Source organism: Pinus tabuliformis, chromosome 5_2, assembly GCF_031772625.1.
Source record: "Pinus tabuliformis cultivar Carrire ecotype Pingquan chromosome 5_2, CPIR1, whole genome shotgun sequence".
NCBI lineage: Eukaryota > Viridiplantae > Streptophyta > Pinopsida > Pinales > Pinaceae > Pinus > Pinus tabuliformis.
The window spans coordinates 80,708,525-80,734,647 of NC_142306.1; the positions used below are offsets into that span (position 1 = coordinate 80,708,525).

Here is a 26,123-nt window from a genome sequence, read left to right on the forward strand (position 1 = left end):
TTCTCTTTATGATCCAGCAATGTGCTCCATTACGTAATATCTATATGCTACTATCTGGATGGTTTCTACAGAACTCTTATGCTACATTTCTGGATAGTTTCTACAGAACTCATTTGGGGAATTTGTTTCTCCCCATTCATAATGATTTTGCTTAATATGGCTGAGGATTTTGAACTCCTATGTATATTTGATCTTTATATATCCTTAATATAATCTATACTGCTTTTTCTCTCTGAAAAAAATTATGTGATTAACTTCTTAGAATGATTAAGTTTTAATTTCTCTAAATTCTTGTTATAATTAGCATTTTGCATTGGATTTGGAAAAAGCATTTATGTTAAAATTAACATTTTGGAAAAAGCATACTAATATTATTTTTAATTTTGAAGTCTGATTATGGAATTTCTGTGACGCCCTCGAGTCTCGGGCAGGCGTGCACGATGGGCGCACGCCCTCGTGCACGACAGCGGGTGCATTTTGACACAACGACGAGCGATGGGCGAACCTCCGACACTTGGACGATGAACCGAAGCGGAGGTGTGGTCACCAAAGCTGCGGATAGGCGGACAACCGAGCGACAAAGCAACGTAGTGGGCAGCACAGTTGTGAGGTTGCGATATAGTTCGACAACATAGGCGGGCAAGGCACGCCGAGCTGGTGGGCGCAGTTCTGCGGGCGGACGCGGGCACGATCACCTGATGGACGGGTGCGACCTCCCGATAATGCGACAAGCTGCAGAAATGATGCGACGAAACAGCGAGTCGCTTGCAACGAGCTGTGCGGCAATATGGCGAAATGCGCTTGAGCCGAAATGCGGCTAAGTGTGGAACAAGCATATTAAAGCACACAATCACATGATGGCTTATACCACGCGGTGGAGGGCTTACACACGAGCAGGGCCGACATGTTAATATATGGCTACGGGCGTGAACGAAGGATATGGGGGTTCAGCCTTAAGGCTGAACACCCCTCTTCAATGAGCGCATAAAACATATGTTAATAAGAGGCCTGCCCACATATGTGGTTAATTAAAACAAAATATAATATGTGAGGGCTTTATGTAAAATAATGGGGGCAACCGTGAGTGGAGCATCCCCTTAAAAACATAAGAAGAAAAACATATTATATGGAGAAGTACACATGTGTGGATTAATAAGAATTTAATAATGTAATTTAATATATCTACGTGGGCTTATATGTTAATAAGTGGGCTCGGTCATAAGACAAGCAACCCCCTTAAAAACATATGAAGTATGCGTATATATTACGAGAGGATGAGGTTTCATTCTCATCGAACTTTCGCTCAAGATCCCTCCTTCGCATAAGGACAAGGAAGTGCGAGGTGACTTGAAATAATGCGCATTCCTCATGCGCATGAGGAATAAAGGGTCTCACATATTTTGAAGGCTTGGTTATGAGAAGTAAGGATTCGGTTGAGGGAGTTTTGAACTCGGTTTATGCAGGACTTAAAGGAGGAGATTTTGTGCACGGGTTGAGCACGCTCCTACCTTGAAGAAGTTAGCATATGCTTTGTAAAGGCTTCTTATGCCTGATTGTAATATTGTGAAAGTATCTAAGTGTTGGTCGTGGGATTGGCCCGACACACTTGTACATTTGTATTATTGAAAAAGATCATAATATATTCGGACAGACTTTCGGGAGTTGCCCCTCCCATTCTTCTCGGTTGTTTTGCAATTGTTATTCGGTTAAATTGCATATGATAATGTTAAGAATGGTTTATGAAGATTTATGAAGATTAATGCTTATGATTATAAGTGAAGGCATGTTTATATCGGTTTAAAGCTGATTATATTGGTTAAGGCGTAGTCCATAAGCGTGAACTTGTTAAAAAGTGAACGTTCGGTGGTGCCGCACCCCGCCGGGCACGGAAAAAAATTAACCGTAGACTTGGGGGCGTGACAGGTGGTATCAGAGCTCGGTCGGAGCTGGTGAGCAAAGGTTGCTCGTAACAGTTGACAGGTGAAGATAAGGTATGGAGAACAACCGAGGTCTTGTAACCTTGAAGATTTGTGGCAAAGATGTTCGAGCGTTGGCAAACACGGGTGGTTCATATAACCTTATATCGGCACGGTTAGTAGAAGAAGTGGGGCTGATATCTACGATGGAGAACTGGGAGATAACCTCGTGGAACTTGGCAGTAGGCATGATACGAGATGTACCTGTATAGTTGGAAAGATGTAGGGGTCAGCTAGACTTCGTGGTGATAAATACAGATGGCATTGATGTGATGCTTGGACGAGATGGACTTCTTCAAATTGGTCAGGGAATGGAACCAGATGGAGTTGCAGGCCCGGAAGAGGAAGTCATGGTGACCGAAGATGTTGAAGGCTTAACTATGATGGAGGTTAGACTTGATGATGATCAAGCTAAGCCCGAATCATGTAGCTCGTGGACATGGACCGATGAAGATACTCATATGGAAGGACCATGTGATGATGAGGATATGATGGAGGCCGAACTTGAGTTTAATCAAGTTGAACTAGGCTCATACAGGTTGACAGCATGGACGGACACTCACATGGATGGACCACATGATGACAAGGTACGAGGCATGGCAAGTTTGGGAGAAGGTGGAAGAAAGCTCTTGCTTACCTTATGCAAGTTGAAAAGGTTGAAGGAAGAGAGGCCCCGAATCCGAGAAGAACTTGAAGCCTTGGAGAAAAACGTTGAAGAAGAACTTCTTCAACTTGGTTGGACAATGGAGCATGGTGATGAGGACCCGATGGAGGCAGAACTTGAAGGTGATCAGGTTGAACCAGGATCGTGTATCTTATCGACATGGAAGGGTGAGGTCACTCATGTGGAGGAGCCTCATATTGATGAAGTAAGTATGGATGATTGTGTTTCATTTGATCATTTGGTAGATGGACCGTGTGTAGTGAAGGGCAAGATCAGTTTGCCTATGCTGTGGAGGACCTTACCATGGATGACTATGATGGAGCCTTATATGGAGAAGCAAGGATTGTCGACTATTGCAGGACTTGTTGGGGTTACTTGTGACCTTATGGTTGAAGGTGCAAGGGCCCGTGACAAGGGTGGAACTTGATGATCGTTGTGGATGATTTGGGTCATGCTTTAGCCACATGGCTAAGTGCCCGGCATGACTCATGGACAGGTTGAAGGGCACACCCTTGGGTGGACTTCTCATGGCCGAGACCAAGAGATAGTCTTGATGGATACCTTGGTGGAGAAGCTGTGATGGAAGGGACTCGTGATGATGCTTAGATGGACTTCTCATGGCCGAGACCAAGAGATAGTCTTGCTGGACCTTTGGTGGAGGAGCTCATGATGATATGAGATCGTTGTGACTTTTGGGACATCATACATGGTGGACTTAGAGGTCTGATGCATTGAGGAACTGAGGTCAGATGACTTTGATGTAGTATGGGATGCATACTTCCAAGGTACATGCATGGGACATGGCTTGGAAGAGTGACTTGATGAGGAGGATCGATGAGACACTTTGAGGTGATGGGGTCACGATGATGATGATGATGCCTTGGTGGGCGTACTTGGGCATGGGTTGAGCCGAGACTCAACTACTTTTCACACACGATGATGTTGGGGATAAGTGTGGCTGATCACTTATGGCACCAACACTTCGTGGACAGCATGTTGCAGATGTGATGGATGGAGTTTTCATGGACCTGAGCATGGATTATGGGTGTTGACACATGACCGGGTTGTGTAGCACTTATACATGGCAGTTTGCACATGAAGATGACTTGATGGAGACGAGGCCTTATGTATGTTGCAGTGATGTTTGCCTTATATGGAGGGGTCTACATCATGGTCGATGCAGCCTTGGTGGAGAGCTATTGAGATGAGATGTTGTCGAGGATGACAACGACTTCAGGTGGAGGAGAGTGTGACGCCCTCGAGTCTCGTGCAGGCGTGCACGATGGGCGCGCCCTCGTGCACGACAGCGGGTGCATTTTGACACGACGACGAGCGATGGGCGAACCTCCGACACTTGGACGATGAACCGAAGCGGAGGTGCGGTCACCAAAGCTGCGGATAGGCGGACAACCGAGCGACAAAGCAACGTAGTGGGCAACACAGTTGTGAGGTTGCGGTATAGTTCGACAACATAGGCGGGCACGGACGAGCTGGTGGGCGCAGTTCTGCGGGTGGACGCGGGCACGATCACCCGATGGATGGGTGCGACCTCCCGATAATGCGACAAGATGCATAAATGATGCGACGAAACAACGAGTCACTTGCAACGAGCTGTGCGGCAATATGGCGAAATGCGCTTGAGCCGAAATGCGGCTAAGTGTGGAACAAGCATATTAAAGCACACAATCACATGATGGCTTATACCACGCGGTGGAGGGCTTACACACGAGCAGGGCCGACATGTTAATATATGGCTACAGGCGTGAACGAAGGATATGGGGGTTCAGCCTTAAGGCTGAACACCCCTCTTCAATGAGCGCATAAAACATATGTTAATAAGAGGTCTGCCCACATATGTGGTTAATTAAAACAAAATATAATATGTGAGGGCTTTAGGTAAAATAATGGGGGCAACCGTGAGTGGAGCATCCCCTTAGAAACATAAGAAGAAAAACATATTATATGGAGAAGTACACATGTGTGAATTAATAAGAATTTAATAATGTAATTTAATATATCTACGTGGGCTTATATGTTAATAAGTGGGGTCGGTCATAAGACAAGCAACCCCCTTAAAAACATATGAAGTATGCGTATATATTATGAGAGGATGAGGTTTCATTCTCATCGAACTTTCGCTCAAGATCTCTCCTTCGCATAAGGACAAGGAAGTGCGAGGTGACTTGAAAGAATGCGCATTCCTCATGCGCATGAGGAATAAAGGGTCTTCGCATATTTTGGAGGCTTGGTTATGTGAAGTAAGGATTCGGTTGAGGGAGTTTTGAACTCGGTTTATGCAGGACTTAAAGGAGGAGATTTTGTGCACGGGTTGAGCACGCTCCTACCTTGAAGAAGTTAGCATATGCTTTGTAAAGGCTTCTTATGCCTTGTTGTAATATTTCTAAGTGTTGGTCGTGGGATTGGCCCGACACACTTGTACATTTGTATTATTGAAAAAGATCATAATATATTCGGGCAGACTTTCGGGAGTTGCCCCTCCCATTCTTCTCGGTTGTTTTGCAATTGTTATTCGGTTAAATTGCATATGATAATGTTTAAAAATGGTTTATGAAGATTTATGAAGATTAATGCTTATGATTATAAGTGAAGGCATGTTTATATCGGTTTAAAGCTGATTATATTGGTTAAGGCGTAGTCCATAAGCGTGAACTTGTTAAAAAGTGAACGTTCGGTGGTGCTGCACCCCGCCGGGCACGGAAAAAAATTAACCGTAGACTTGGGGGCGTGACAATTTCCCTCGGAAGAAACAACTTGTAAGACTTTATTTTTGCAATCACATCCTTAGGGAGAAAATTAAGAATAAAGATAAAACATATCCAATAACTTATGGGCTTTCTAAATTGTCTATCCATACCATGACTATGAAGTCACTAGATATTTGTTCCAAAGTAATAGTAAAGCCTCACCACCGAGAAAAACAAAAAAAACACTTGAATAAAATGTATCATAAATGAAAATAACTCGAAGTCTCATTCTATAATACTTGACCCTCAAATTCAGCATTTTGAAAGACCGTAACCCTTAAAACCAAACCAACCGATTTTGATACTCCATATAACGTCCTATCGATGTTGATACCCCCATTATTATTGAGGTCCTCTTTTTAAATAATCACGACTAACCTCGCACTTGTAACCTAATATTTTACCCTCAAACTATAGCTATGAGTTTATTATTATTATTAGTCAAAAAACCCTTCCCACCAATCACTCACAATTTTAATTTTTGTTAAGCTAATGAATAGTGCTTCAACATCCTTATTTGTTTCATTAAAATGATGTACAAACTAATTTTTAGTATTGAAAAAAGTCTAATTCAAAAAGTGAAAGAACACGAACATTATTTATGAGCATAAGACAGGATTAAATTGTAGAAAGATGTATAGCAACATTCAATTTTAAGAATTACAGCGTAAGAGTTTACACGATGAATTAAGAGACTGCACGGAGAGTTAAAAAGGCTTAGATTCGAAATGGACGTCTGGTAACGTTCAGCTTTACGGACAACAACTTATCTACGTCAATCAACAACTTCATTTATTCTCCCCTACAAATTGAAAATTCAATAGCTCTAGAAGGTGTAGAAAAATACAAAATGAATTTATGTTGTTTTCATAGAAAGGAAGCCGTTGATTTTAATAAAGTCCACGATTGTGATAGAAATTTGAAAGAGAGTTAAGAGAAATTTACACACAGTAAATTACATTCTTTGTTTATTGATTACATAAAGTAGTTATATATATATATGAATTAGATCATTGATTTTTAGATGATAAGATCTAAAAAGATAAATCTATAATTCATAAACAACTCATATACATAGGGAAATAACTATTTCTAAAATGATACCTAAGGACTCATAATGACAACTTACAACACATGGAAACATTACTTTCAACACCCTCTCTTAATGCTTATATGTAAAAAATATAGAAAACACACAATACAACAATAAATAAATCTTTGTCACATTTGTTTAATATGGTCATCATTATCACTCATATCTACTCTGAAATCTCACGGTTTTCGCTCTTTTTTTCACCACACTTTCGAGCTTGCCATTTGATCCATTTAAGACATAACTGCTTCAAATCATTGTTGATGTGCTTTGCAGAATTGACGCTTCTCAACCTTTCGGAGCGTAACCGGTCAGTCTCAATACTGAACCATCTTATGGAATTGCCACCATCCGTGAATCCACGAGCCTTCACAGCCTTCATCAGTGATCTAGGATAGCATTCTGGGTACAGAATGTCTTCAACAGACAATTCTACAACTTGACCTTATAAAATAACCTACGACGCTTGACCTTATTAAAAACTACCTGTGACTAATGCGCATTAGTCTCTTAAATAGTTAACCTGTTCTATATGGTTCTACATCATTTGATTCTTACACAATAACACACCTCTAAATATAAACCTCAAACAAATTTAACTCATTAAAAATAGAAAATCAACAAGGTTACACCATCCTTGACAACAAAACCAACCAAGCACTTCTCGAACCAAAAAACCACACATATCTGCTTCTACGTCTGCCTTGGCATGTGTCTATGTTAGAAAGACAGAGAAGACAAAACACAATTCACACATAAAACATGAGTTATTGTTCTACTATTGATCACACAAAACATAATAATTACAATGAACCTGGTGAATGGTATTTAAACCTTTTCCAACTAGCTAACTGCCTAAAATATCTTGACATGCAACTACATGCAATCTCACACTCAAAGTAGTCTATCACTTAATTCACTTGACTCACTTGACTCAACACTCAAACACTCAATCATGTAATCACTCAGTTAACTGACTCTCTATTTTTAGCTAACTCCTCATGCAGGAGTAATTATCTTATTTTAACACTCCCCCTTAATTACGACTGCTAAACTAAAACATAACTCATGACAACTCAAACATGCCTACTGGTCTATGTCTCAGCGAAGCTTACAACACCCAAGTTTATTCTATGAAACTCAAACACATCTTGTGCTAATGACTTAGTAAATATATCAACCAATTGATCACTAGATTTACAAGGCTTCAAGTGAACTTCTCCATTGCTCACAATTTCTCTAATAAAGTGATATCTAGTATCAATATGCTTGCTCTTCTGATGAAACACACTATTCTTGGATAGTGCAATCATTGAGGTGTTGTCACAATATATTGTTGTTGATCCTTGTTGTTTCTGCTTGAGTCCATCAAGTACTCTTCTTAACCACACTGCTTGACATGTTGCTGATGTTGCTGCTACATATTTTGCTTCTGCTGACGAAAGTATCACAATGGGCTGCTTCTTAGATGCCCATGAAATCACACTTGAACCAAGGTGGAACACAAACCAAAAGTGTTCTTCCTATCATCCAAACTTCCTACAAAATCACTATCTGTGTATCCAATCAATTATTTCTTTTCTGTGCTTGCATACATTATGCCACAATCTCTAGTTCCTGCTATGTATCTCAAAATTCATTTTCCTGCACTCCAATGTGTGTCTTTTGGAGTCTCCATAAATTTGGAAATCAAACTCACTCTTTGCATGATATCTGGTCTTGTAGCTGTGAGATACATGAAGCTACCAACCAATCTTTTGAATAAAGTTGGATTGACATCTGATCCTTCATCATCCTTGCTTAAGTTTGTACCTGTTGCAACTGGTGTAGGGACAGGTTTGCAATTTTCCATCCTAAATCTTTTCAACAAATCTTTGGAATATTTATTTTGAAAAATAAAAATTCCTTTTTCATATTGCTCAACTTTTATGCAAGAAAATATTTCATGAGACCAAGATCTATCACCTCAAATTCTTTCATCATGGCTTCTTTAAATTCATCTATGTCAAAATCACCTGTAAAAATCATGCCAACAACATATAATCAAACAATCAAAATCTTTCCATGCTCATTTACCTTTGTGTACAAGGTAGGCTCAATGTTGCTTTTGCAAAATCCATTCTTAATCATGTGGGTGTCGATTCTGCTATACCAAGCTCTATGCGCTTGCTTCAGTGCATAGAGCGCTTTCTTCAACCTGTAAACTTTGTCTTCATTACTCTCAACTTCATATCTTGGAGGTTGCTGCACATAAATTTCTTCTTCTAGAATTCCATTCAAGAAGGCTGATTTCACATCCATCTGATATACTTTCCACTTGTTTTGAGTTGTTGTGGCTAGAACTGCTCTTACAGTATCCAATTTGGCTACTGAAGCAAACATTTCTCCAAAGTCTATTCCCGGTTGCTGCGAGAATCCTTTTGCTACAAGTCTTGCTTTAAATCTGTCAATTTCACCTTTCTCATTCAACTTTGTCTTGTACACCCACTTCACACCAATGAGATTTTTGTCCTTTGGTAAATCAACCAAATCCCATGTGTCATTCTTTTCAATAGCTTCAATTTCTTCATCCATGGCTTGCACTCAATTTTCATCTTTTATTGCTTCTTCAAACGAAGAAGGTTGGAATGACAACACTACAAAATTTGAACTAACATCCAAATCATCATAAATATCTTTCAAACTTCTCATCTTTCTCTTACCATTGCTTGATTCATCACCTGATTGATTGCTGGGAGAATCTTGATCTGTTGATCTGCTTGAGGATCCATGCTGCTCTGAAAATCTTGGAGTCCTTGTTGGTGTGTCTCTGTTTGGTGTCTTCACCTGTGATTCTTGCTGTGCCTTTTCTGCTACATCATCTTCTTCCATCATTGGCACTTGTGCATCAACTGTTTTGTCTACAGTTCCATTCCATGACTCTTGTTCCTTGAACACAACATCTCTGCTAATTATGGTCTTCTTTGTGACAGGGTTATACAATTGTAAGCTTTTGATTGCTCACTATAACCAATTAATATGCATTTTTCACTTTTATCATCCAATCTACCTCTTCGCTCCTTAGGCACATGTGCATAAGCTACACATCCAAATACTCGGATATGAGATACGCTGCAATACATACCTGACCATGCTTGTTTTGATACTTTTTTCATCACACTCTTTGTAGGAGATTTGTTGATCACATAAATAGCACATGCAACTGCTTCTGCCCAATACTCATTAGACAAGTTTCTGTCTTTCAACATTCTTCTTACCATGTTCATAATTGTCCTGTTCTTGCTCTCTACTACACCATTCTGCAGCGGTGTCTACCTGGTTGTAAACTGTCTTCTGATCCCATGTTGTTTGCAGTAATCATGGAATGCCTTTGAGTCATATTCTCCACCACGATCCGACCTCAATACCTTGATCTGTCGATCACTTTGGTTCTCTACTAAGGCTTTAAATTCTTTGAACTTTGCAAAAGTTTCATATTTTTTCTTCAAAAAGTAAACCCAAGTCTTTTTACTATAGTCATCAATGAAAGTGAGGAAGTAGCAACTTCCACCAATCGATTGTGTCCTCATAGGTCCACACAAGTTTGTATGCACTAGCTCAAGAGGTTGCTTTGCTCTATATGCAACTCCCTTTGGAAAACTTTCACAATGTTGGTTTCCCAAGATGCAACACTCACAAGTACTAGTAGGCTCTTTGATGAGAGGTAATCCTCTGACCATCTGTTTCTGCTGCAACAATCTTAAACCAAAAAAGTGCAAGTGTCCAAATCAAAAGTGCCTTAACCAATAATCATCAAAGCATGCGACTGTAAAAGAACTCACCTGACCACTGTAATTCAAAATTAGAGGAAAGAGTTTGTTCCTCGTCATCTGCACATTTGCTATCAGTTGCCTGCTTGGGGGCTTGTCATATATAACAACTTCTTGATCTTGAAAGATAACTTTGTATCTTTTCTGTGTCAATTGACCAACACTTAACAAATGTTTAAGACTAGGAACATAATATACCTCTGAGATTGTCTTCGGCTCCCCCTACTTGGTCAAAATGTTGACCACTCCTTTGCCATCTACTTTCACAGTCTTGTTAGTCCCCAACTTTACCTCTGTTTTCACAGATTGATCGAAATTTGCAACCAAATCCTTGTTGCCCATCATGTGGTTAATGCAACCACTATCTAACAGCCACACACTAGCAGAAGGTTCATGCATGGTATGGCAAGCTAGGAACATAGAGTTAGTATTCTCTATAGTGACATTAGCTCTCTGGTTCCCTGATCAGCTATTTTCTTTCTGCAATCACGAGAAAAATGACCAAATTTATTGCAGTAATAACATCTGACCTTTGATTTATCAACTCTTTGATTATTGTTGAAGCTTTTGTAGTTGCTTCCACTTACATGTTCATGCTCTTCTTGGTCATCTCTCTGACCACCATATCTTCCGCTTCGTCTTCTGCCTCTCGTTCTACTTTTGCCTCGACCTTTGTCTCTTGAAATAGAAACCCGACTTTTGAAAGCTGTTTCTAAAGTGGAATCCTTATTTCTGTCTATCCTTGCCTCATGCGATAGAAGTGATCCCATCAGCTCATCAACTGTCAATGATGCCAAATCCTTGGCTTCGTCTATCGCTGCTACCACAACATCAAATTTGGTAGACAAAGATCGGAGGACCTTTTCAACCACTCTTTGATCTTTTATATCTGCACCATAAATCTTTCACTGATTTACAACAGTTATGACCCGATTCAAGAAAGAATAGATGTCCTTTGTTTCCTTCATCTGCAGACTTTCAAAACCTCTCCTAGTATTTTGCAACTTAACAATATTGACTTATAGTTTGTTGCCAAAGTATCCCATGCTACTTTTGCTAAAGTTGTGGTCATAATCTTCTGGAATAGATCCACGCCATATTGAATAAGCTGCAACGCATGTGCATTCTTCTTCTTGTCTTTCTTCCATTGTTTCCTCTCTACATTAGTGAGAGTTTGTTCTTCTTCTTTGTTCATAGGTTCTGAAAACCCAAACTTCACATAATCCCAAACATCATGTGCCTATCTTAATTGCCCACACATCATAACCTTTTCCTGTAAACAGTGGGAACTGGGGCTAGAAATTTGAAAAAGCCATCTTTCTCCAAAAATTTCTCTTTTTAGAAAAATACCCTAAATTTCTCCTTTGTAAAACTCTTTTTCAAAAAAATAATACTTTTTTCAATAAAACCCTAAATATATATATATATATATTTTTAATAAACCCTTTCGTAATTTTTTTTGAAAAATCCTTTTTTATTTTACCACACCTTATATAACTTTAAACGAATTACGTGAACCTCATAAAACAATCACCGTAAATATTCATGTTAATCTCATAAAATTTTTATGAATAACGTAAACCTCCTGTAACTTTTCGTTTCCAAAGAGGAACAACCCACGTACTCCACGTGAAAAAATACGCCTTTGAAAACTTCCAGAACTCCTTTGAAACGTCAACGAATGGTTCACGCTGTATGCGTGCTAACGCTCCTCACGCCAGCTCCGAATGCTTGCGAAGCCTAACGCTGTTATAACGCTCTGCGTATAATTGTAATATGTTAATGCTCCTAACGCTGTTATAACGCTCTACGAATAATTGTAATAAGTTAATGCTCAACCATTACGAAAAACAATATATTTTTCTTCCCACACATATGGTTGGTAATTTGTTTTTCCTTGTTCTCATACCAATGTGTTAGAAACTCAGAGAAAACAAAACATAATTCACACATAAAATATGAACTGTTGCTTTATTATTGATCACTGATCACACAAAATATAATAATTGTAAACTTGATAAAAGGTATTTAAACCATTTCGAATTACTTAATTAACTAAAATATCTTCACAAGCGACATGTAATCTCACACTCAAAATAGTTTATCATTTAACTCACTTCTGAACACTTAAACACTCAATCATGGGGTCACTCAATTAATTAAGTCTCTATTTTTAACTAACTCCTCGTACAAAAATAATTATCTTATTTTAATCCTCTATATCACCGGGCGATGACTCCCATGAAGCGAATACAATATCATTGCCAGGATCCACGCAAAAGGAATATTCTTGTTGCCATTAGCTTTGGAAAAAATAAATTTTTGGTAGTGGGATGGGCAGCTGCTAATCAGCCTGTCATAGAGCATTAAATGTTTGGGGAAATACAGATTAGATAGCTCCCTAACACGCAAAATCCAAAACTAAGCACTAAATAAAAAATAGAATTTTGCGTACTAGCAGGCTATCGAGCCTGCATCTCCCGGGGCATTTAATGCCCGGCTGGTTAGCCGCTGCCGAATCCGAGTCCCGGTTGACCCGACAGCCTTGGAAAACATGCGAAGAAGACACCGAGATACGTAGTGACCGAGATTTCGTTAATATGGCAATGGTTTGCTGCAGAATGCGGATGATTGTAGGCCTTTCTTACACTTTCCAATATTTGTAGCTAATGGTTAATAGCCTCACCTCCACGCTTTTGCTGTAAAACGACAATGCGTTCTCTCGGTGCAGAATTTCTGCAGGCGATCTTCCATTTTAACTGTTGTGCAGTCAAAGGCTCGTACTCCATAGTGAATGGGCACAAACTGAGGGAGATGAAAGAAAAAGTTATCATTTGCTGAGCGTTGAAATCCAGCGATTGCTGGGATTATATTGCGTCAAATAATCTCGGGTGCTGTGATTCTCGTTCAGCACAACAAGCAGCATACACTCAAATCTCCAACAAATGCGATATGGCCAACAATTAACAGAGAGACCTGCATCGAATAGTTGTGAAAAACCTTCTCGCCCCACCTTTTTTCTTTGACTCAATATGGCAGCCATAAATCCAAACATGCTCTGTGCCTTTTTTTTCCTTTCACTTGCTCTGTGCCTTTTTTTCCTTTCACTTGCCTCTGATCATATTTGTGTACAAGCAGCCGACTCTTTTGACTCACACACGTACAAGCACATATTCAAAATCACCCACCCAAAATAAATTCAACTATTTGCCCTCTCACACAGGAATATGTCACCTAACATTATTCTATTTACAAAAAATTAACATTGCTCGTGAGAGTCAGCACTGGTTTTATAGAAATTTGAAAGAGCGTTAAGAGAGATTTACACACAACAAATTATACATTTTGTTTATTGATTATATAAAATAGTTACATATATAAGAATTAGATAACCGATTTCTAAATGATAAGATCCAAAGAAAATGAATCTATGATTCATAAACAACTCACATACAGATAGGGAAATACTACTTTTAGAATGATATTTAGGGACTCACAATGACAACTCACAATACATGGAAGCATTAATTCCAACAGATAATTTTTCCACCTTACCCCCTAACTCCAAAATCTAAATCTGAAGATGCTGCATTTCCCACCTTTTTATGTATAAAGTATTGTGTAAGGTGGATCTATGGAGGCAAACTTAAAAATAGAAAAGTTAGATTTAGCAAAAAGTTTTATTGTCAGATTCCTGTGAAAGAAAACCAAAAAATTTTCCATTGTTCTAATGTACAAGAATGCAGTAGTCTAACTAAATTGCTTTTTCGTTTTGAAAATATTTTGATAAAATTGGGTAGGGATTTTTGTAAATTCAGATTACAGCAAAAATCTAGGTTATAGTTGTCAAATTTCAAGATTTTGGGTGATTCAAAAGTTTTTGATTGTGCTGAGTCTATTTTCACTATAAAAAAACATGACTCAAACACTGCTATTTTTTTTGCTGAGATTCTAACCACTTTTGAATGTCTTAATACACCTATAAGAATTCTGAGAAGTAAGATAGAAATCTAAAACTGATTTTTTTATGTCAAAATTTCTTACCATTTACAATCCTGCTTATCATAATCCCAAACAATCAATACAATTTCCAATCCTGCTGATCATAATCCCGACAATGAGTACAGTTTCTCGTAACATTTATGTCAAATAATCAAAATTTGTCAAAAATATAAACCTGCTTATGTGTAAACGGGATAATGCTGGTACGGTTTATAGTAACCTTAAACAATCTGCCAAATTTAAATTGGTTGCAGATTCTAGAAATATTAAACAAGCAGCACAGAAATAAATTGAGACAAGAAAGGAATCAATTATTTATGTCAAATAATCAAAATTGGTCAAAAATATAAACCTGCTTAGGTGTAAACGGGATAATGTTGGTACTGTTTATAGTAATTTTAAACAATCTGCCGAATTTTATTTGGTTGCAGATTCTAGAAATATTAAACAAAGCGAAAAGAAATAAATTAAGACAAGAAAGGAAACAATTATTTGGCTTTATTTTTATGGTCAAACGATCAAAATTCGCCTAAAATGTAATAGGCTATCAAAATTTGCCAAAAATGTAATAACTTGATAACCGATTCTGGAAATATTAAACAAACAGAAACGAAATGAATTGAGACAAGAAAGGAATCAATTATTTGACTCTATTCCTATTGTCAAACGATCCAAATCTGCCTGAAATATAAACATGTAAGGCAAACAGTACCACAATAGATGGCAATAGAAAAATGATTTATATTACTCACAATAGCACACTATGAGCTACAGGGCAGAGTTACATATGAAGGATGAGTAAGGAGAAAGGAGAAAATCTTCGTGATGCTATGATTCACAGTCAAATGCAATGCCAAATAGATTACAGGAAACATGAGCTGGTAATTTCTGCACATGGAATTCAAAAAGGAATTGTGATCTTTTGAATTGGGCTCCATTTCCTCGGTGAAGACAATTATCTGCCTTCCACCTGAGTAATGGAAACGTCATTTCTGGAAGAAGGAACGAGAGGACTGTGGGAAGATGTTGATGATGATGCTGCCGACGTCCTTGACAGTGCTGCTGCATCCTTCCGATTGAAAGCCAAACTTTCCTCTGTCTGTGTAACGCGCACAAAGCCAGGTATGGTGGGGGTGGGCAACGCGATAGAATTCGATGAAAGCATCAAAAATATGGAAGACATGGGTGGCCTTACTGTTGCATCAGCCTGGGCACACAAGAGACCAATGTGAATGCATCTCAGGACTTGCTCCTCGGGACACATTAGGTCACCCAGTGTCGAATCCATTATATCCAGAGCTTGTCCTTTGGTATACAACCCCCATGCCTGCATCAACACAACAGATTGATTAGCTAGGGTTTCAACTGAGCAACTTATGGATTAGTATGAAGAAAAATGGCATACCCATTGTAACAGAATTTGCATCTCTCTCGGAAGATTGAGATCAGTGTTTTTTCTGCCGCTCAGGATCTCGAGAACCAATACCCCAAAGCTGAACACATCAACCTTTACTGATAATTGACCCATCATTGCATACTCTGGAGCCATATATCCGCTGCACTCAATCGATATTTGTTTTTCAGAACAAAAGTGAAAGTCGGATTTAGAATCAATGCCTGGAAAATAAAGCTTGACATAAATAACAGAAAAACCATGCTCTCAGCAAAGGAATGTTTAGTACTCGGTGGATTTGGGTTTGAGAGACACTTACTATGTGCCAGCAATTCTCGTCTTTAGTTGAGTGTTATTTTCTCGGATAAGCCTAGCCATGCCGAAATCTGAAATTTTGGGATTTAGGTCCTGATCCAGCAAAATGTTTCCCGCCTTAATATCTCGATGGATGATGCGAGGCTGAGAATCCTCGTGAAGGTAAAGAAGCCCGCGAGCTACTCCAAGAATGATGTTATAACGCTTCTGCCAATCAAGGATTCTGCATCTTTCTGGATCTGATCAAGCAAACAAATGTTATAATCGAATCACCAGAAGAATCTTTAAGGAGCACATCTAGATCAAGAACTCACCAAAGAGTATCTTGTCAAGGCTGTTGTTCGGCATGTACTCATAAACAAGCAGCTTTTCCATTCCCGCAGCACAACAGCCTAATAATTTCACAAGATTCCTGTGTTGAATTTTGGCCACAATCTTCACTTCATTCATGAATTCAGTTTTTCCTTGCTTTGATTTTACAGACAGCTTCTTCACTGCAATTTCTCTTCCATCGGCAAGGATCCCCTGCGCCGGATGAGCAATAATAAATTTCACAGAAACAAATTAGGAAGTGAAATACTGCTTCTCGCATTGCAGAACTTAAATTATGTACTTTGTGGAATGTATTTAAATCGCATTCAAGCTCAGCCAGCTGGTATTGACTGATATATTCTTTACCTTGTAAACAGGACCGAATCCGCCCTCTCCAATCTTGTTTTGATCCTCGAAATTCCGCGTAGCGAGTTTCAGCGTCTTCAGCTTAAAGAAGATTCGCTCTTGCTGTGAAAATGCATGACCCGAATTGTCTTGTGCTTCTGAACGACAGGAAACGACATTACTGTCTATCCATCTCCACAGATTATGATCAAGAACAATAAAATTTGCCAAGAAAATCTCAAATTCAAGAAAATTTGCCAAGAAAATCTCAAATTTACGCCGAAAACATGGAAATCATGAGAACTTTAAAGGGAGAAGAGTCTCTAGCTGCTCGATTTCGATTTTGTACTTTTTCTGCAACTTTTTACAATGCCATGCCTAAAGATTCCTATTGTTATACCTTCTTCGTCATCTGTGACAGTCTTGAGAAATGGCGCTTCGCCCATTTTACTGCCTGTAGTAAACTTGAGTAACCAAATCACCGATCCCATAAGCGCTACTCCAAGAACCGCCAAGATTATGACAAGCTTTAATGTCATTTTCCTGGGCGTTTTATCTGCAAGCGACCGGAATGATAAATTTGATGAAACAGACGATCTGAAAGAGACGAAGAAGAAGAGATATATTATTATTATTATTATTACCACTACTACCTTTGGAATAAGATGAAGGCTTCTGAACAGAAGTTATTTGCTGTGAAGAGAACTGGGGATCATAAAACTTTTCTCTACCAAAACGAATTCGGCAACTGCTGCTTAAAACTTCTCCTCCGCTCTTCGTGAAACAATTTTTAGGCGTTCGGGAGATTGCATCGGACACACATTTTGAACAATTTACAGAGGACAACTCTAAACACTGCACAATCCCATAGATAGTCTGATTGGAAGGATCGGAAGTTATTTGTCCAAAAGCGAAACCCCTGCTGCTGGGAACAGAAGCCTTAGTTGCCAGGCTCCGCATAAGTTCCTGAATGGCACTCCTGTAGGCCTCTGGATTTGGCGCAACAAGGCTGTCACAGATAAAGCCCACGTAGCTCTCAGAAGTGAGGCCAAGAATGAAGTTCTTGTTCTGGTATCGGAGAAAGCACTGGTCGAACCAGACGATGGCCCCCGTTGCTTCAGGGCATGTTTCGCGGATTTCAACCCCGGCGTTCTGTGAGCAGTTTTGGCATTCTGAGGGTGTGGTGTCTCCCCTGCACTGTAGGAGTCCAAATACCCTGTTGGGACTCCTTCCATATTCAAAGGTGTAGAACCCAAATTTAGATCCATTGTTGGCCAGATAGTTCAGAACACTCTTCAAATTTCTCTCGAATTCACTGCCCGCGGAGAATTTGTTCCCGTCGCAGGCCTGGTCAAGGGCGGCGATTGTCCTTGTGGGATATTGAGGCCCAATGGAGAGTAGAACATACCCCAGAACTACAAGCATGGAGAACGTATAACAGAACCTGCTAAAGATTGCCATAATTCTCTGGGGATCGAAAACACCTCTGAGGCATAGAAAAGAGTATAAAACCATTAAAAATTCCGGCCGCGATTTCAGCTACATTCTCTTGCTTTGAGACGCCGTTACGTACAGTGGGTGGTGACTCTGATGTTCACGGACCAAATTTAAAATGGTTGTGAATAAAAAGTGATCATCATTTCATGTCATTAAAATAAAGTACATTCATCTATCCCGATGCATTTCATATCATTTAAATGTGTTTATGAATTTAAATTTAAATTTAAAGTAGGAATTAGGATGTATACGTTTGTATAATTGTTATCAAGTATCGACGGATGTACTTGTTAAATTTTATGTTATAATTTTTGAGATTATATTAAATTTATTCATGAATTTAAAGTGTAATTATAATATATTGATATGATAAGTGTTAATTGTCTAATTTTTAATGTTAGAATTTTTTTAATGATTGATTTGGTATAATTATAATAATATTATTAATGAATATTTTTTTTGTTAAGTTTAGCAGAATTTTTTTATTTTTGATTTTTACATGTCTATTATTCACCCAACAATGGGGTAGGGTAGTACAAGATTTGAACCGAAGATCTCTGGTTAGGTGAGACTTCATTCCACAGCCACCACCACTTGAGCTACCACAAGCAGACATTTATAATAAATATTTTCGAAATAATTATTTTTTTTTAAATATTTATATTATTAAAAATTTAAATATTTTTAAGATAAAATTTTAATAATTTAAATTTGTGTGATTAAATTTTGTATTTATAAAAATTATAAATCTAATTTATATTGTAATTATATAAATTAAACTTTTTATGGTGGTGGTGATCATTAATGCTCACTGAGACTTATAATTTTTATTTGATTTATAAGAAGATAAGAGATTAGTTGATATTTATTCACATTTTTTTTTAGAGATATTGGCAAATTGCAAATGACAATAGATTTGTTGACTTAGAACATTAAGAAGGTGGGTATTCGATTAGACTTTTTCATCCCAATGGTGTTTTTGGAATTAACCAACCTCTAGTTTCATTATAAAACCCATGAAAATTGGTTCTTATCTTAGCCACATTCAATTTCTTCCTACACAACCATATAAAATAAAATAACCAGAGTGAGAAGAGTGTGAACAAGGAGTTTTTTTTCTTTGTTTTCGGTTTTTGTCCATATCCAAATATTAATCAACTTACAATTATTTTTAAATTTATATTCAATTTATCAATTTCTTAATCTTATAATTCCAATTAAAATTAAGATAGAGATTTATCCCTAAATATTAGTATAAAAAATTCCTTTGAAATAAATATTCATGAGAAAGAACTTCTTTTAAATAACTCTTATGATAAATAAAAAATTTAAATATTTTTTTATATATATATTTAATTGTTATAATTTAATTATTAACACTATTAATTTCCAATTTTGAAATTAAAAATTCAGATATCTTTAAAAAAAAATTGTCCTATCTTCAATATATCCTATAAAAACACATAAACGTATCATCGATATTTTAATAATAAATATTTTAAAATATATTCCTAATACTACACTATAATTAATATTGCTAGATTTTTTAACCTCAAAATCATTTTAAAAATTTTCCATCTAGAGTTTTATTATTAAGCCTATGTTAAAAAATTAAAATTTATATAATAATGATTTAGATAAAAAAAATATATATATATAGTTTTAATTTATTTTAATATTATGTACTAAAATTAAATTATATATATATATATATATATATTAATTTCAAGATATTTTATTTTGAATTTTAAAAAATAAATTATTTTAAAAGATATTAAGTTTTGATATATGTAAAAATAAAATATAAAAAATCAACCATCAATTTTCACATTATTTTCAAAAAATAAGATCATTCTTTTCTTAAAAGAATTAATTGGAAAAAAATAATTTATAATAACATTAAAAAGTATTAAATAACATATATATATATATTATACTTCAAATTGGAAGATGACTCTACCTATTAAATTTAATTCTCAGCAAGTATATGAATCCTATGACTAATCCTTAATAAGTATCTATTTTATTGTGTGAATCCTAATGACTCCTAAAAGTCAAAAAGTTTTGGGACGATGGGATTCGATACAGAATAAACCAAATCCTAATCATTATTAACTTTGATATAACACTTTCCTTTTTCGTTATTATTAAACATGTGACCTAAAGTCAAAGTTTTAGGAGGATAGGATAGATTGAAAAATTAGGCCACCAATAACATTAACTTTAATCATACTCAAAATCTCTTCTAAAATCTTATTACTGTGAGGCGCCAATGCGTTGTGACCACACCAACTATTTGGTGCACAACTTGAAATTGAAATTTGTGTGTCAAAGTTGGGGTAGGGGAAACACCAACTATTTGGTGCACAACTTGAAATTGAAATTTGTGTGTCAAAGTTGGGGTAGGGGAATCTACCGACTGACCAGTGACACGTGAACCGAAGTCGGACATGTTTTTTTAATGTACCTCTACGTATTTTTACTGCAAATTTGCGTGTACAAAATAAAATGTCAGGTGCCGATTTTAGAGTCCAATTTGATAGAGGAGTCTGCATTGTCAAAGTTGACAGTACTCGGGAATCTGTAGATGGTGTCCAAATTGTCAAAAAGCAAAAGGTTCTTTCTTCTAGATCCTCGCCATTGTTAATGTCAGCATCAACGGACCAACCCTAACCTGCATCCGCATCTCAACATCTCTGAAACTATAATTTCAGATTCCCACTTGCTGACAGATTTTGAGGGAGATTTGTGGGTCTGGGGACCAGCCTGGTCCCTTTTGTTTGCTAACGCCTGTCATTCACCAACTGAGTTGTACTCATGACAAACAGTCGTTTCAGCGTAACGCTGTTTTCTTCTTTTTAACTCTATGAGGTAGATTCTAGAACTCTAATATATGGGTAATTTATTGCTGTTTCTTCTAGAACTCTTCAGTTTAACCTTGCTTATTTTCTACTGTTCTTCCCGGAATTAAAAATTTGAATTATTATTGCACGGCTAAAAAGATTGAAACATTCTACCAACTTATTTGCGGTGACCACTTTCGCAATTCATACATGAGCATCAACTTAAATACCCAAAATAATTTCTCAGACATTAATTCAAAACACCAGCGGATTTGGGTCAGGAGAATGCACTAAAATTGTTGTTGTTTATCACAGAATTAGTTTTCTTGGTAGGCGAGGAAATAGGTTAATGTTTTAAGGCTTAGAAATATTTAGTAGGAGGAAAGACTGTTTTTTATTAACTATAAGTAAGTAATTCCAAATGTCATGATAGCTGTCATAATAGCTGGTAATTCCAATGGACTATTTTCCTTAAGTAACATTAATAAATCAACTTGCATTTACAGATAGTAGCTAGTAATAACTATATCCACTAACTATGTCCACTGCTAGTTTGACCATAAAATTATCATAAGTTTTCCCGTTGGGGAGTGGATTCTGACTTAGTCGCAGTACTGTTGCAGACACAAAAAACAATACTGTTGCAGACACTGTGACTCCGGAAATAAATAAAAAACTCCAGTCCTTGCAACTAGACAAATCCTGCCATTATGACTATCGAAATAGAAATAACAACTCAACAAAAGTCTCCCATTTGCCTTCTGGAGTCCTTGGACGAAGATAAATCATTTCAGCTTAATGTATACTCCAAGGGGTTTAGGAATCTGTCTCCTGCGAGAACGTGAGGTGACATACTTTACAAGTATTTATTTCATGGAAGTCATATATATATGGGAATACCATTACACTCCGCTAGTCCTCTGTCATCCATGGGAGTGCCATTAATCCTAGTCAACTGGACGAGTCCTTGCAAAAATAATTCAGCGGGATGCATGCTTCAACAGTTTAGGAATTTGTACTGTGTGAGAATCTGAAGGACATGTATGTGTTGTTTGCAACCATTTATAGAAACTCATATCCAAGTCATAAATATATGCTCTCCATTGGAATGTCATTCAGAATGTAACCATATCCATATAAAATAGGAGAATTTTTCAAAACAAATAAATGGTTCGTCAAGTATTAATTATTTAATTCTCATTCACAGCAACCTCCAAATATTTTGTAACCCTATAAAATAGGAGACTTTTTAAAAACAAATAAATTGTTACTCAAGTATTTAATTCTCTTTCACAGCAACCTCCAAATATTTTGTAACCATATAAAATAGGAGATTTTTTAAAAACAAATAAATGATTACTCAAGTATTTAATTCTCTTTCACAGCAACCTCCAAATATTTTGTAACCATATAAAATAGGAGATTTTTTAAAAACAAATAAATGGTTACTCAAGTATTTAATTCTCTTTCACAGCACTCTCCAAATATTTTAAATCAACATACATGCAGTGACATTTAAAATTGATCGAAGAAACCCAAATGTTTAGTTTTCTTAGTAATTGACATGAGCCATTGAAAATCCTTATAAGTTTTATAGTGTTTAATGATCCTCAATGCCTCCATAATTGACATGGTTGATCACCAGAACCTTATAATGCAAAAGTATCCTCAAATTAAGATATAGGATAATTGACATGGTTGATCACCAGATGCAAAAGACTTTTTATTATCCTCAAATTAAGATATAGGAATTTAGAAATATGAGGTATATTTAGATAGTTGAAACTTCCTTCGCAAACACCTCAAAATTCATTGAAAATGATAAACAACTTTGGAAATATTTAAAAATACCTTGAAACACTTGGAAATATACCAATATTCATGAAAAAAGCAAATCCAATTTCATACTGATTCTTATGTGTAAAGATATACAATAATCCAATTGAATTCACTGCTTCATGAAAAAAGCAAATCCAATTTCATACTGATTCTTATGTGTATAGAAATACAATAATCCAATTGAATTCACTGCTACATTTCTGTCTCTTCTTTCTCAAAGAAGATAGGATGCCAACCTCCGTATTGAAGGGTGAAACTGGAAACATGCACATGGTAAGAAACCTTAGGTCGGTATTCTAAATGTTGTGTAAAACTCTAAAAGTTGGCATTACTTAAATATCGTTTATAGAACAAAGTTGTGGAATATACGAAATGTTGTGTAAAACTCTAAAAGTTGGCATTACTTAAATATCGTTTATAGAACAAAGTTGTGGAATATACGAAAATATTGTGAAAATTATTGTTTTAAGATTATTGTGGTGTGAAGAATTAAATTTTTAATTATATATTTTAAAGTGAAAATAACAATATAATTTTAAAAGTTATAATAAATTATATTTAAATAAGAAACAAATTATACAGAATAAATATATTATTAAATTTTAAAATTTTGAAATAATTAAAAATTAAAAATAAATATTCATATTCTTTTTAGTTTTATGATAATAAAATGCAAATTCATATTCTCTTTACTCTTATTAAAATGTATCATTTAATGTTATTAATAAAATATATCATTAAATATTGTAAAAGTTTATGTTTTAAAAAATATAAAATATGATGAACCACACTGGTTGGTTCGTCAAACGATGAATCACACTGGTTGGTTCCAAAAGTGTCGACAAATAATTTATCTTATGATTTTCGCCGAAGATCTTCTCTTAAACTTGATATGGATCACAAAAACCTCAATTCAACAAATATAAAATATTTTAAAATATTATAAATTCACAATATTTTGTAAGTATTAATTTGTGAATTAAAAAATATAATTAATTTTCAACCACATAATTTCTTTTTATCATATATAATTTTATTTAAATATATATTTTTCTCTCATATATAAGAATTTCATTTACGTATATGCAGATCTAGACTTATATTTCAAAATTGGAATTTGGTTCTTATATTTCCACTTGTTCACCTATCTTTTTTCAAAGAGAGATATGTTAATTAAATATATGTGCTTGTCGTACAATAAATATTATTAATTTAAAAGAATAATTTAATTTAATTTATTATTATTATATTAAATATATTATTAAAAAATTATTAAATTTTAATAATTTATTTAGTTTAAACCTAAAAAACTTATTACATAAATAAAAATATACAAACATCATAATCAAATAAATAAATCAATTTAATTAATACATTAAATTCAAATTATTTTACATTCATTTAATAATATTAAAAAAAATTAAATATAAATTAAAAAAATCATTTATGAATCAATACAAAACTTTATTAGATAGAGTTTGACATGTATATATATTAATTTGACTATATATTAGAAAACACCTCTAAAAATCACATTATTTAACCCCCTAACAATTAGAACCCAATACACTTTGCCAATTTAAAAAACCCCTAATTTGACTAGATGTTGTAGGTATCTATTTTTTCATTAACGGTTTTAATACCCCTTTACATTTTTTCATTTTCTTTGAGCTCCAAGTTTTTATACCTTTCGATATAAAAACCCTTTACCCCTATTACATGCCCAATATATTATGTCGTTTTTTCCTCAATATATATTCCCTACTATGAATGCACGTGGTATGCTATAGCTCCCTGAGTTATTGCTCCCAATAAAACCCCCGGAGCTTCAACAGAGTTCACGAATCAGTACTTTTCTAAAATATGTGTCTCTGAAATTATAAGATTAAGAATATGTATGGTATATATTCATTATAGATTTGGTTTACAATAATTTTTTTAATAAATTATAAATATATATTATTTACAAAATTATTATTAATTTTTTATTTTATTAAAATTATTTAGGATATCTTTTTTAAATAATTATTTTTATTAGTAAATTGATAACTAAATATATAATTTTTATTTAAAATAAAGATAAATATTAAATTTTAATTATTAAAAATATTTATATTAACATATGATTGAAAATTTTATGATAGAAAAAAACGTCAACATACATCTTTAATTTATAAATACTAACTATAAATATTCATTTCTAAATATTCACTATGAATATATAAAAATATATCAATTTCTAATTTAAATCACTCTATAAAAACTTGTTTATTATTTATTTAAAATAAAATAATATCAATAAATTATTTTAATGCTTTTAAAATATATAAATCACATTTTCAAATCACTCTATAAAAACTACAAAATACTTAGCTGAAAAAACACATCAAAATCCATTAACCATAAAAAGTATCTTTTTAAAATAACCTTGACAAACATATCTAATAACCTAAAAAGATGTACCTTCAACCAAAAAAGACATCTTAAAATACATATATCATCATCTGCACATACATTCTTTGATTTTTCCAATAACCTAAAAAAATTGTACCTTCAACCAAAAAAACATCTTAAAATACATATACATTCTTTGATTTTTATAATTTCAATAGGTGAGAGATTGTAAAATATTTTTTGATTTATATGAATATATCTTAAATTATTAAGATGATTTTTAACAATAATCACATCACAATTCATTTGTTTTGAATCAAAGTGTGGTTCATCCTCAAGACAAGATGAAGAGTCAGATGAAGGCAACAAGTTAAATAGAGAGATCTATCATTCAATGGCTAGGCAACAAGTTAAATAGAGAGATCTATCATTCAACGGCTAGGCAACAAGTTAAATAGAGAGATCGATCATTCAATGCTAGACAACAAGTTAAATAGAGAGATCGATCATTCAATGGCTAGGCAACAAGTTAAATAGAGAGATCCATCATTCAATGGCTAGGCAACAAGTTAAATAGAGAGATCGGTCATTCAACAGCTATGCAACAAGTTAAATAGAGAGATCGATCATTCAACGACTATAAAAACAACTACTTTTGACCAAGGAAACAGCTACAAGGGACTGGGCAACAACTACAATTGACTGGAAAAGGAATAAGGAATAATTTTTTTCATTTAATATCTTTTTTAATACTCTAAAACTAAATAAATTGTTGCAAGATATGTATTATTATAAGACTATTATAAAACTAGTTAGTTAATTGGTTAACATAATTCTAAAATTATTTATTTAATATTTAGTTATATATAATTAATT

The 26,123-nt window shown here is 35.2% G+C and overlaps 1 protein-coding gene across 1 annotated transcript; it reads right to left on the reverse strand.

Moving 5' to 3' along the window:
• Positions 1–15,030: 15,030 nt before the first annotated feature.
• On the reverse strand, positions 15,031–18,285 carry LOC149157636 (cysteine-rich receptor-like protein kinase 15). Its single transcript, XM_089435947.1, has 7 exons — positions 17,328–18,285; positions 17,075–17,230; positions 16,696–16,832; positions 16,332–16,542; positions 16,022–16,256; positions 15,715–15,865; positions 15,031–15,636 (listed from the first exon to the last, which is right to left on the reverse strand). The coding sequence occupies exons 1-7, from the start codon at positions 18,187–18,189 to the stop codon at positions 15,265–15,267; spliced, it is 2,124 nt and encodes a 707-aa protein (XP_089292073.1). The 5' UTR covers positions 18,190–18,285; the 3' UTR covers positions 15,031–15,264.
• Between the last annotated feature and the right edge of the window lie 7,838 nt (positions 18,286–26,123).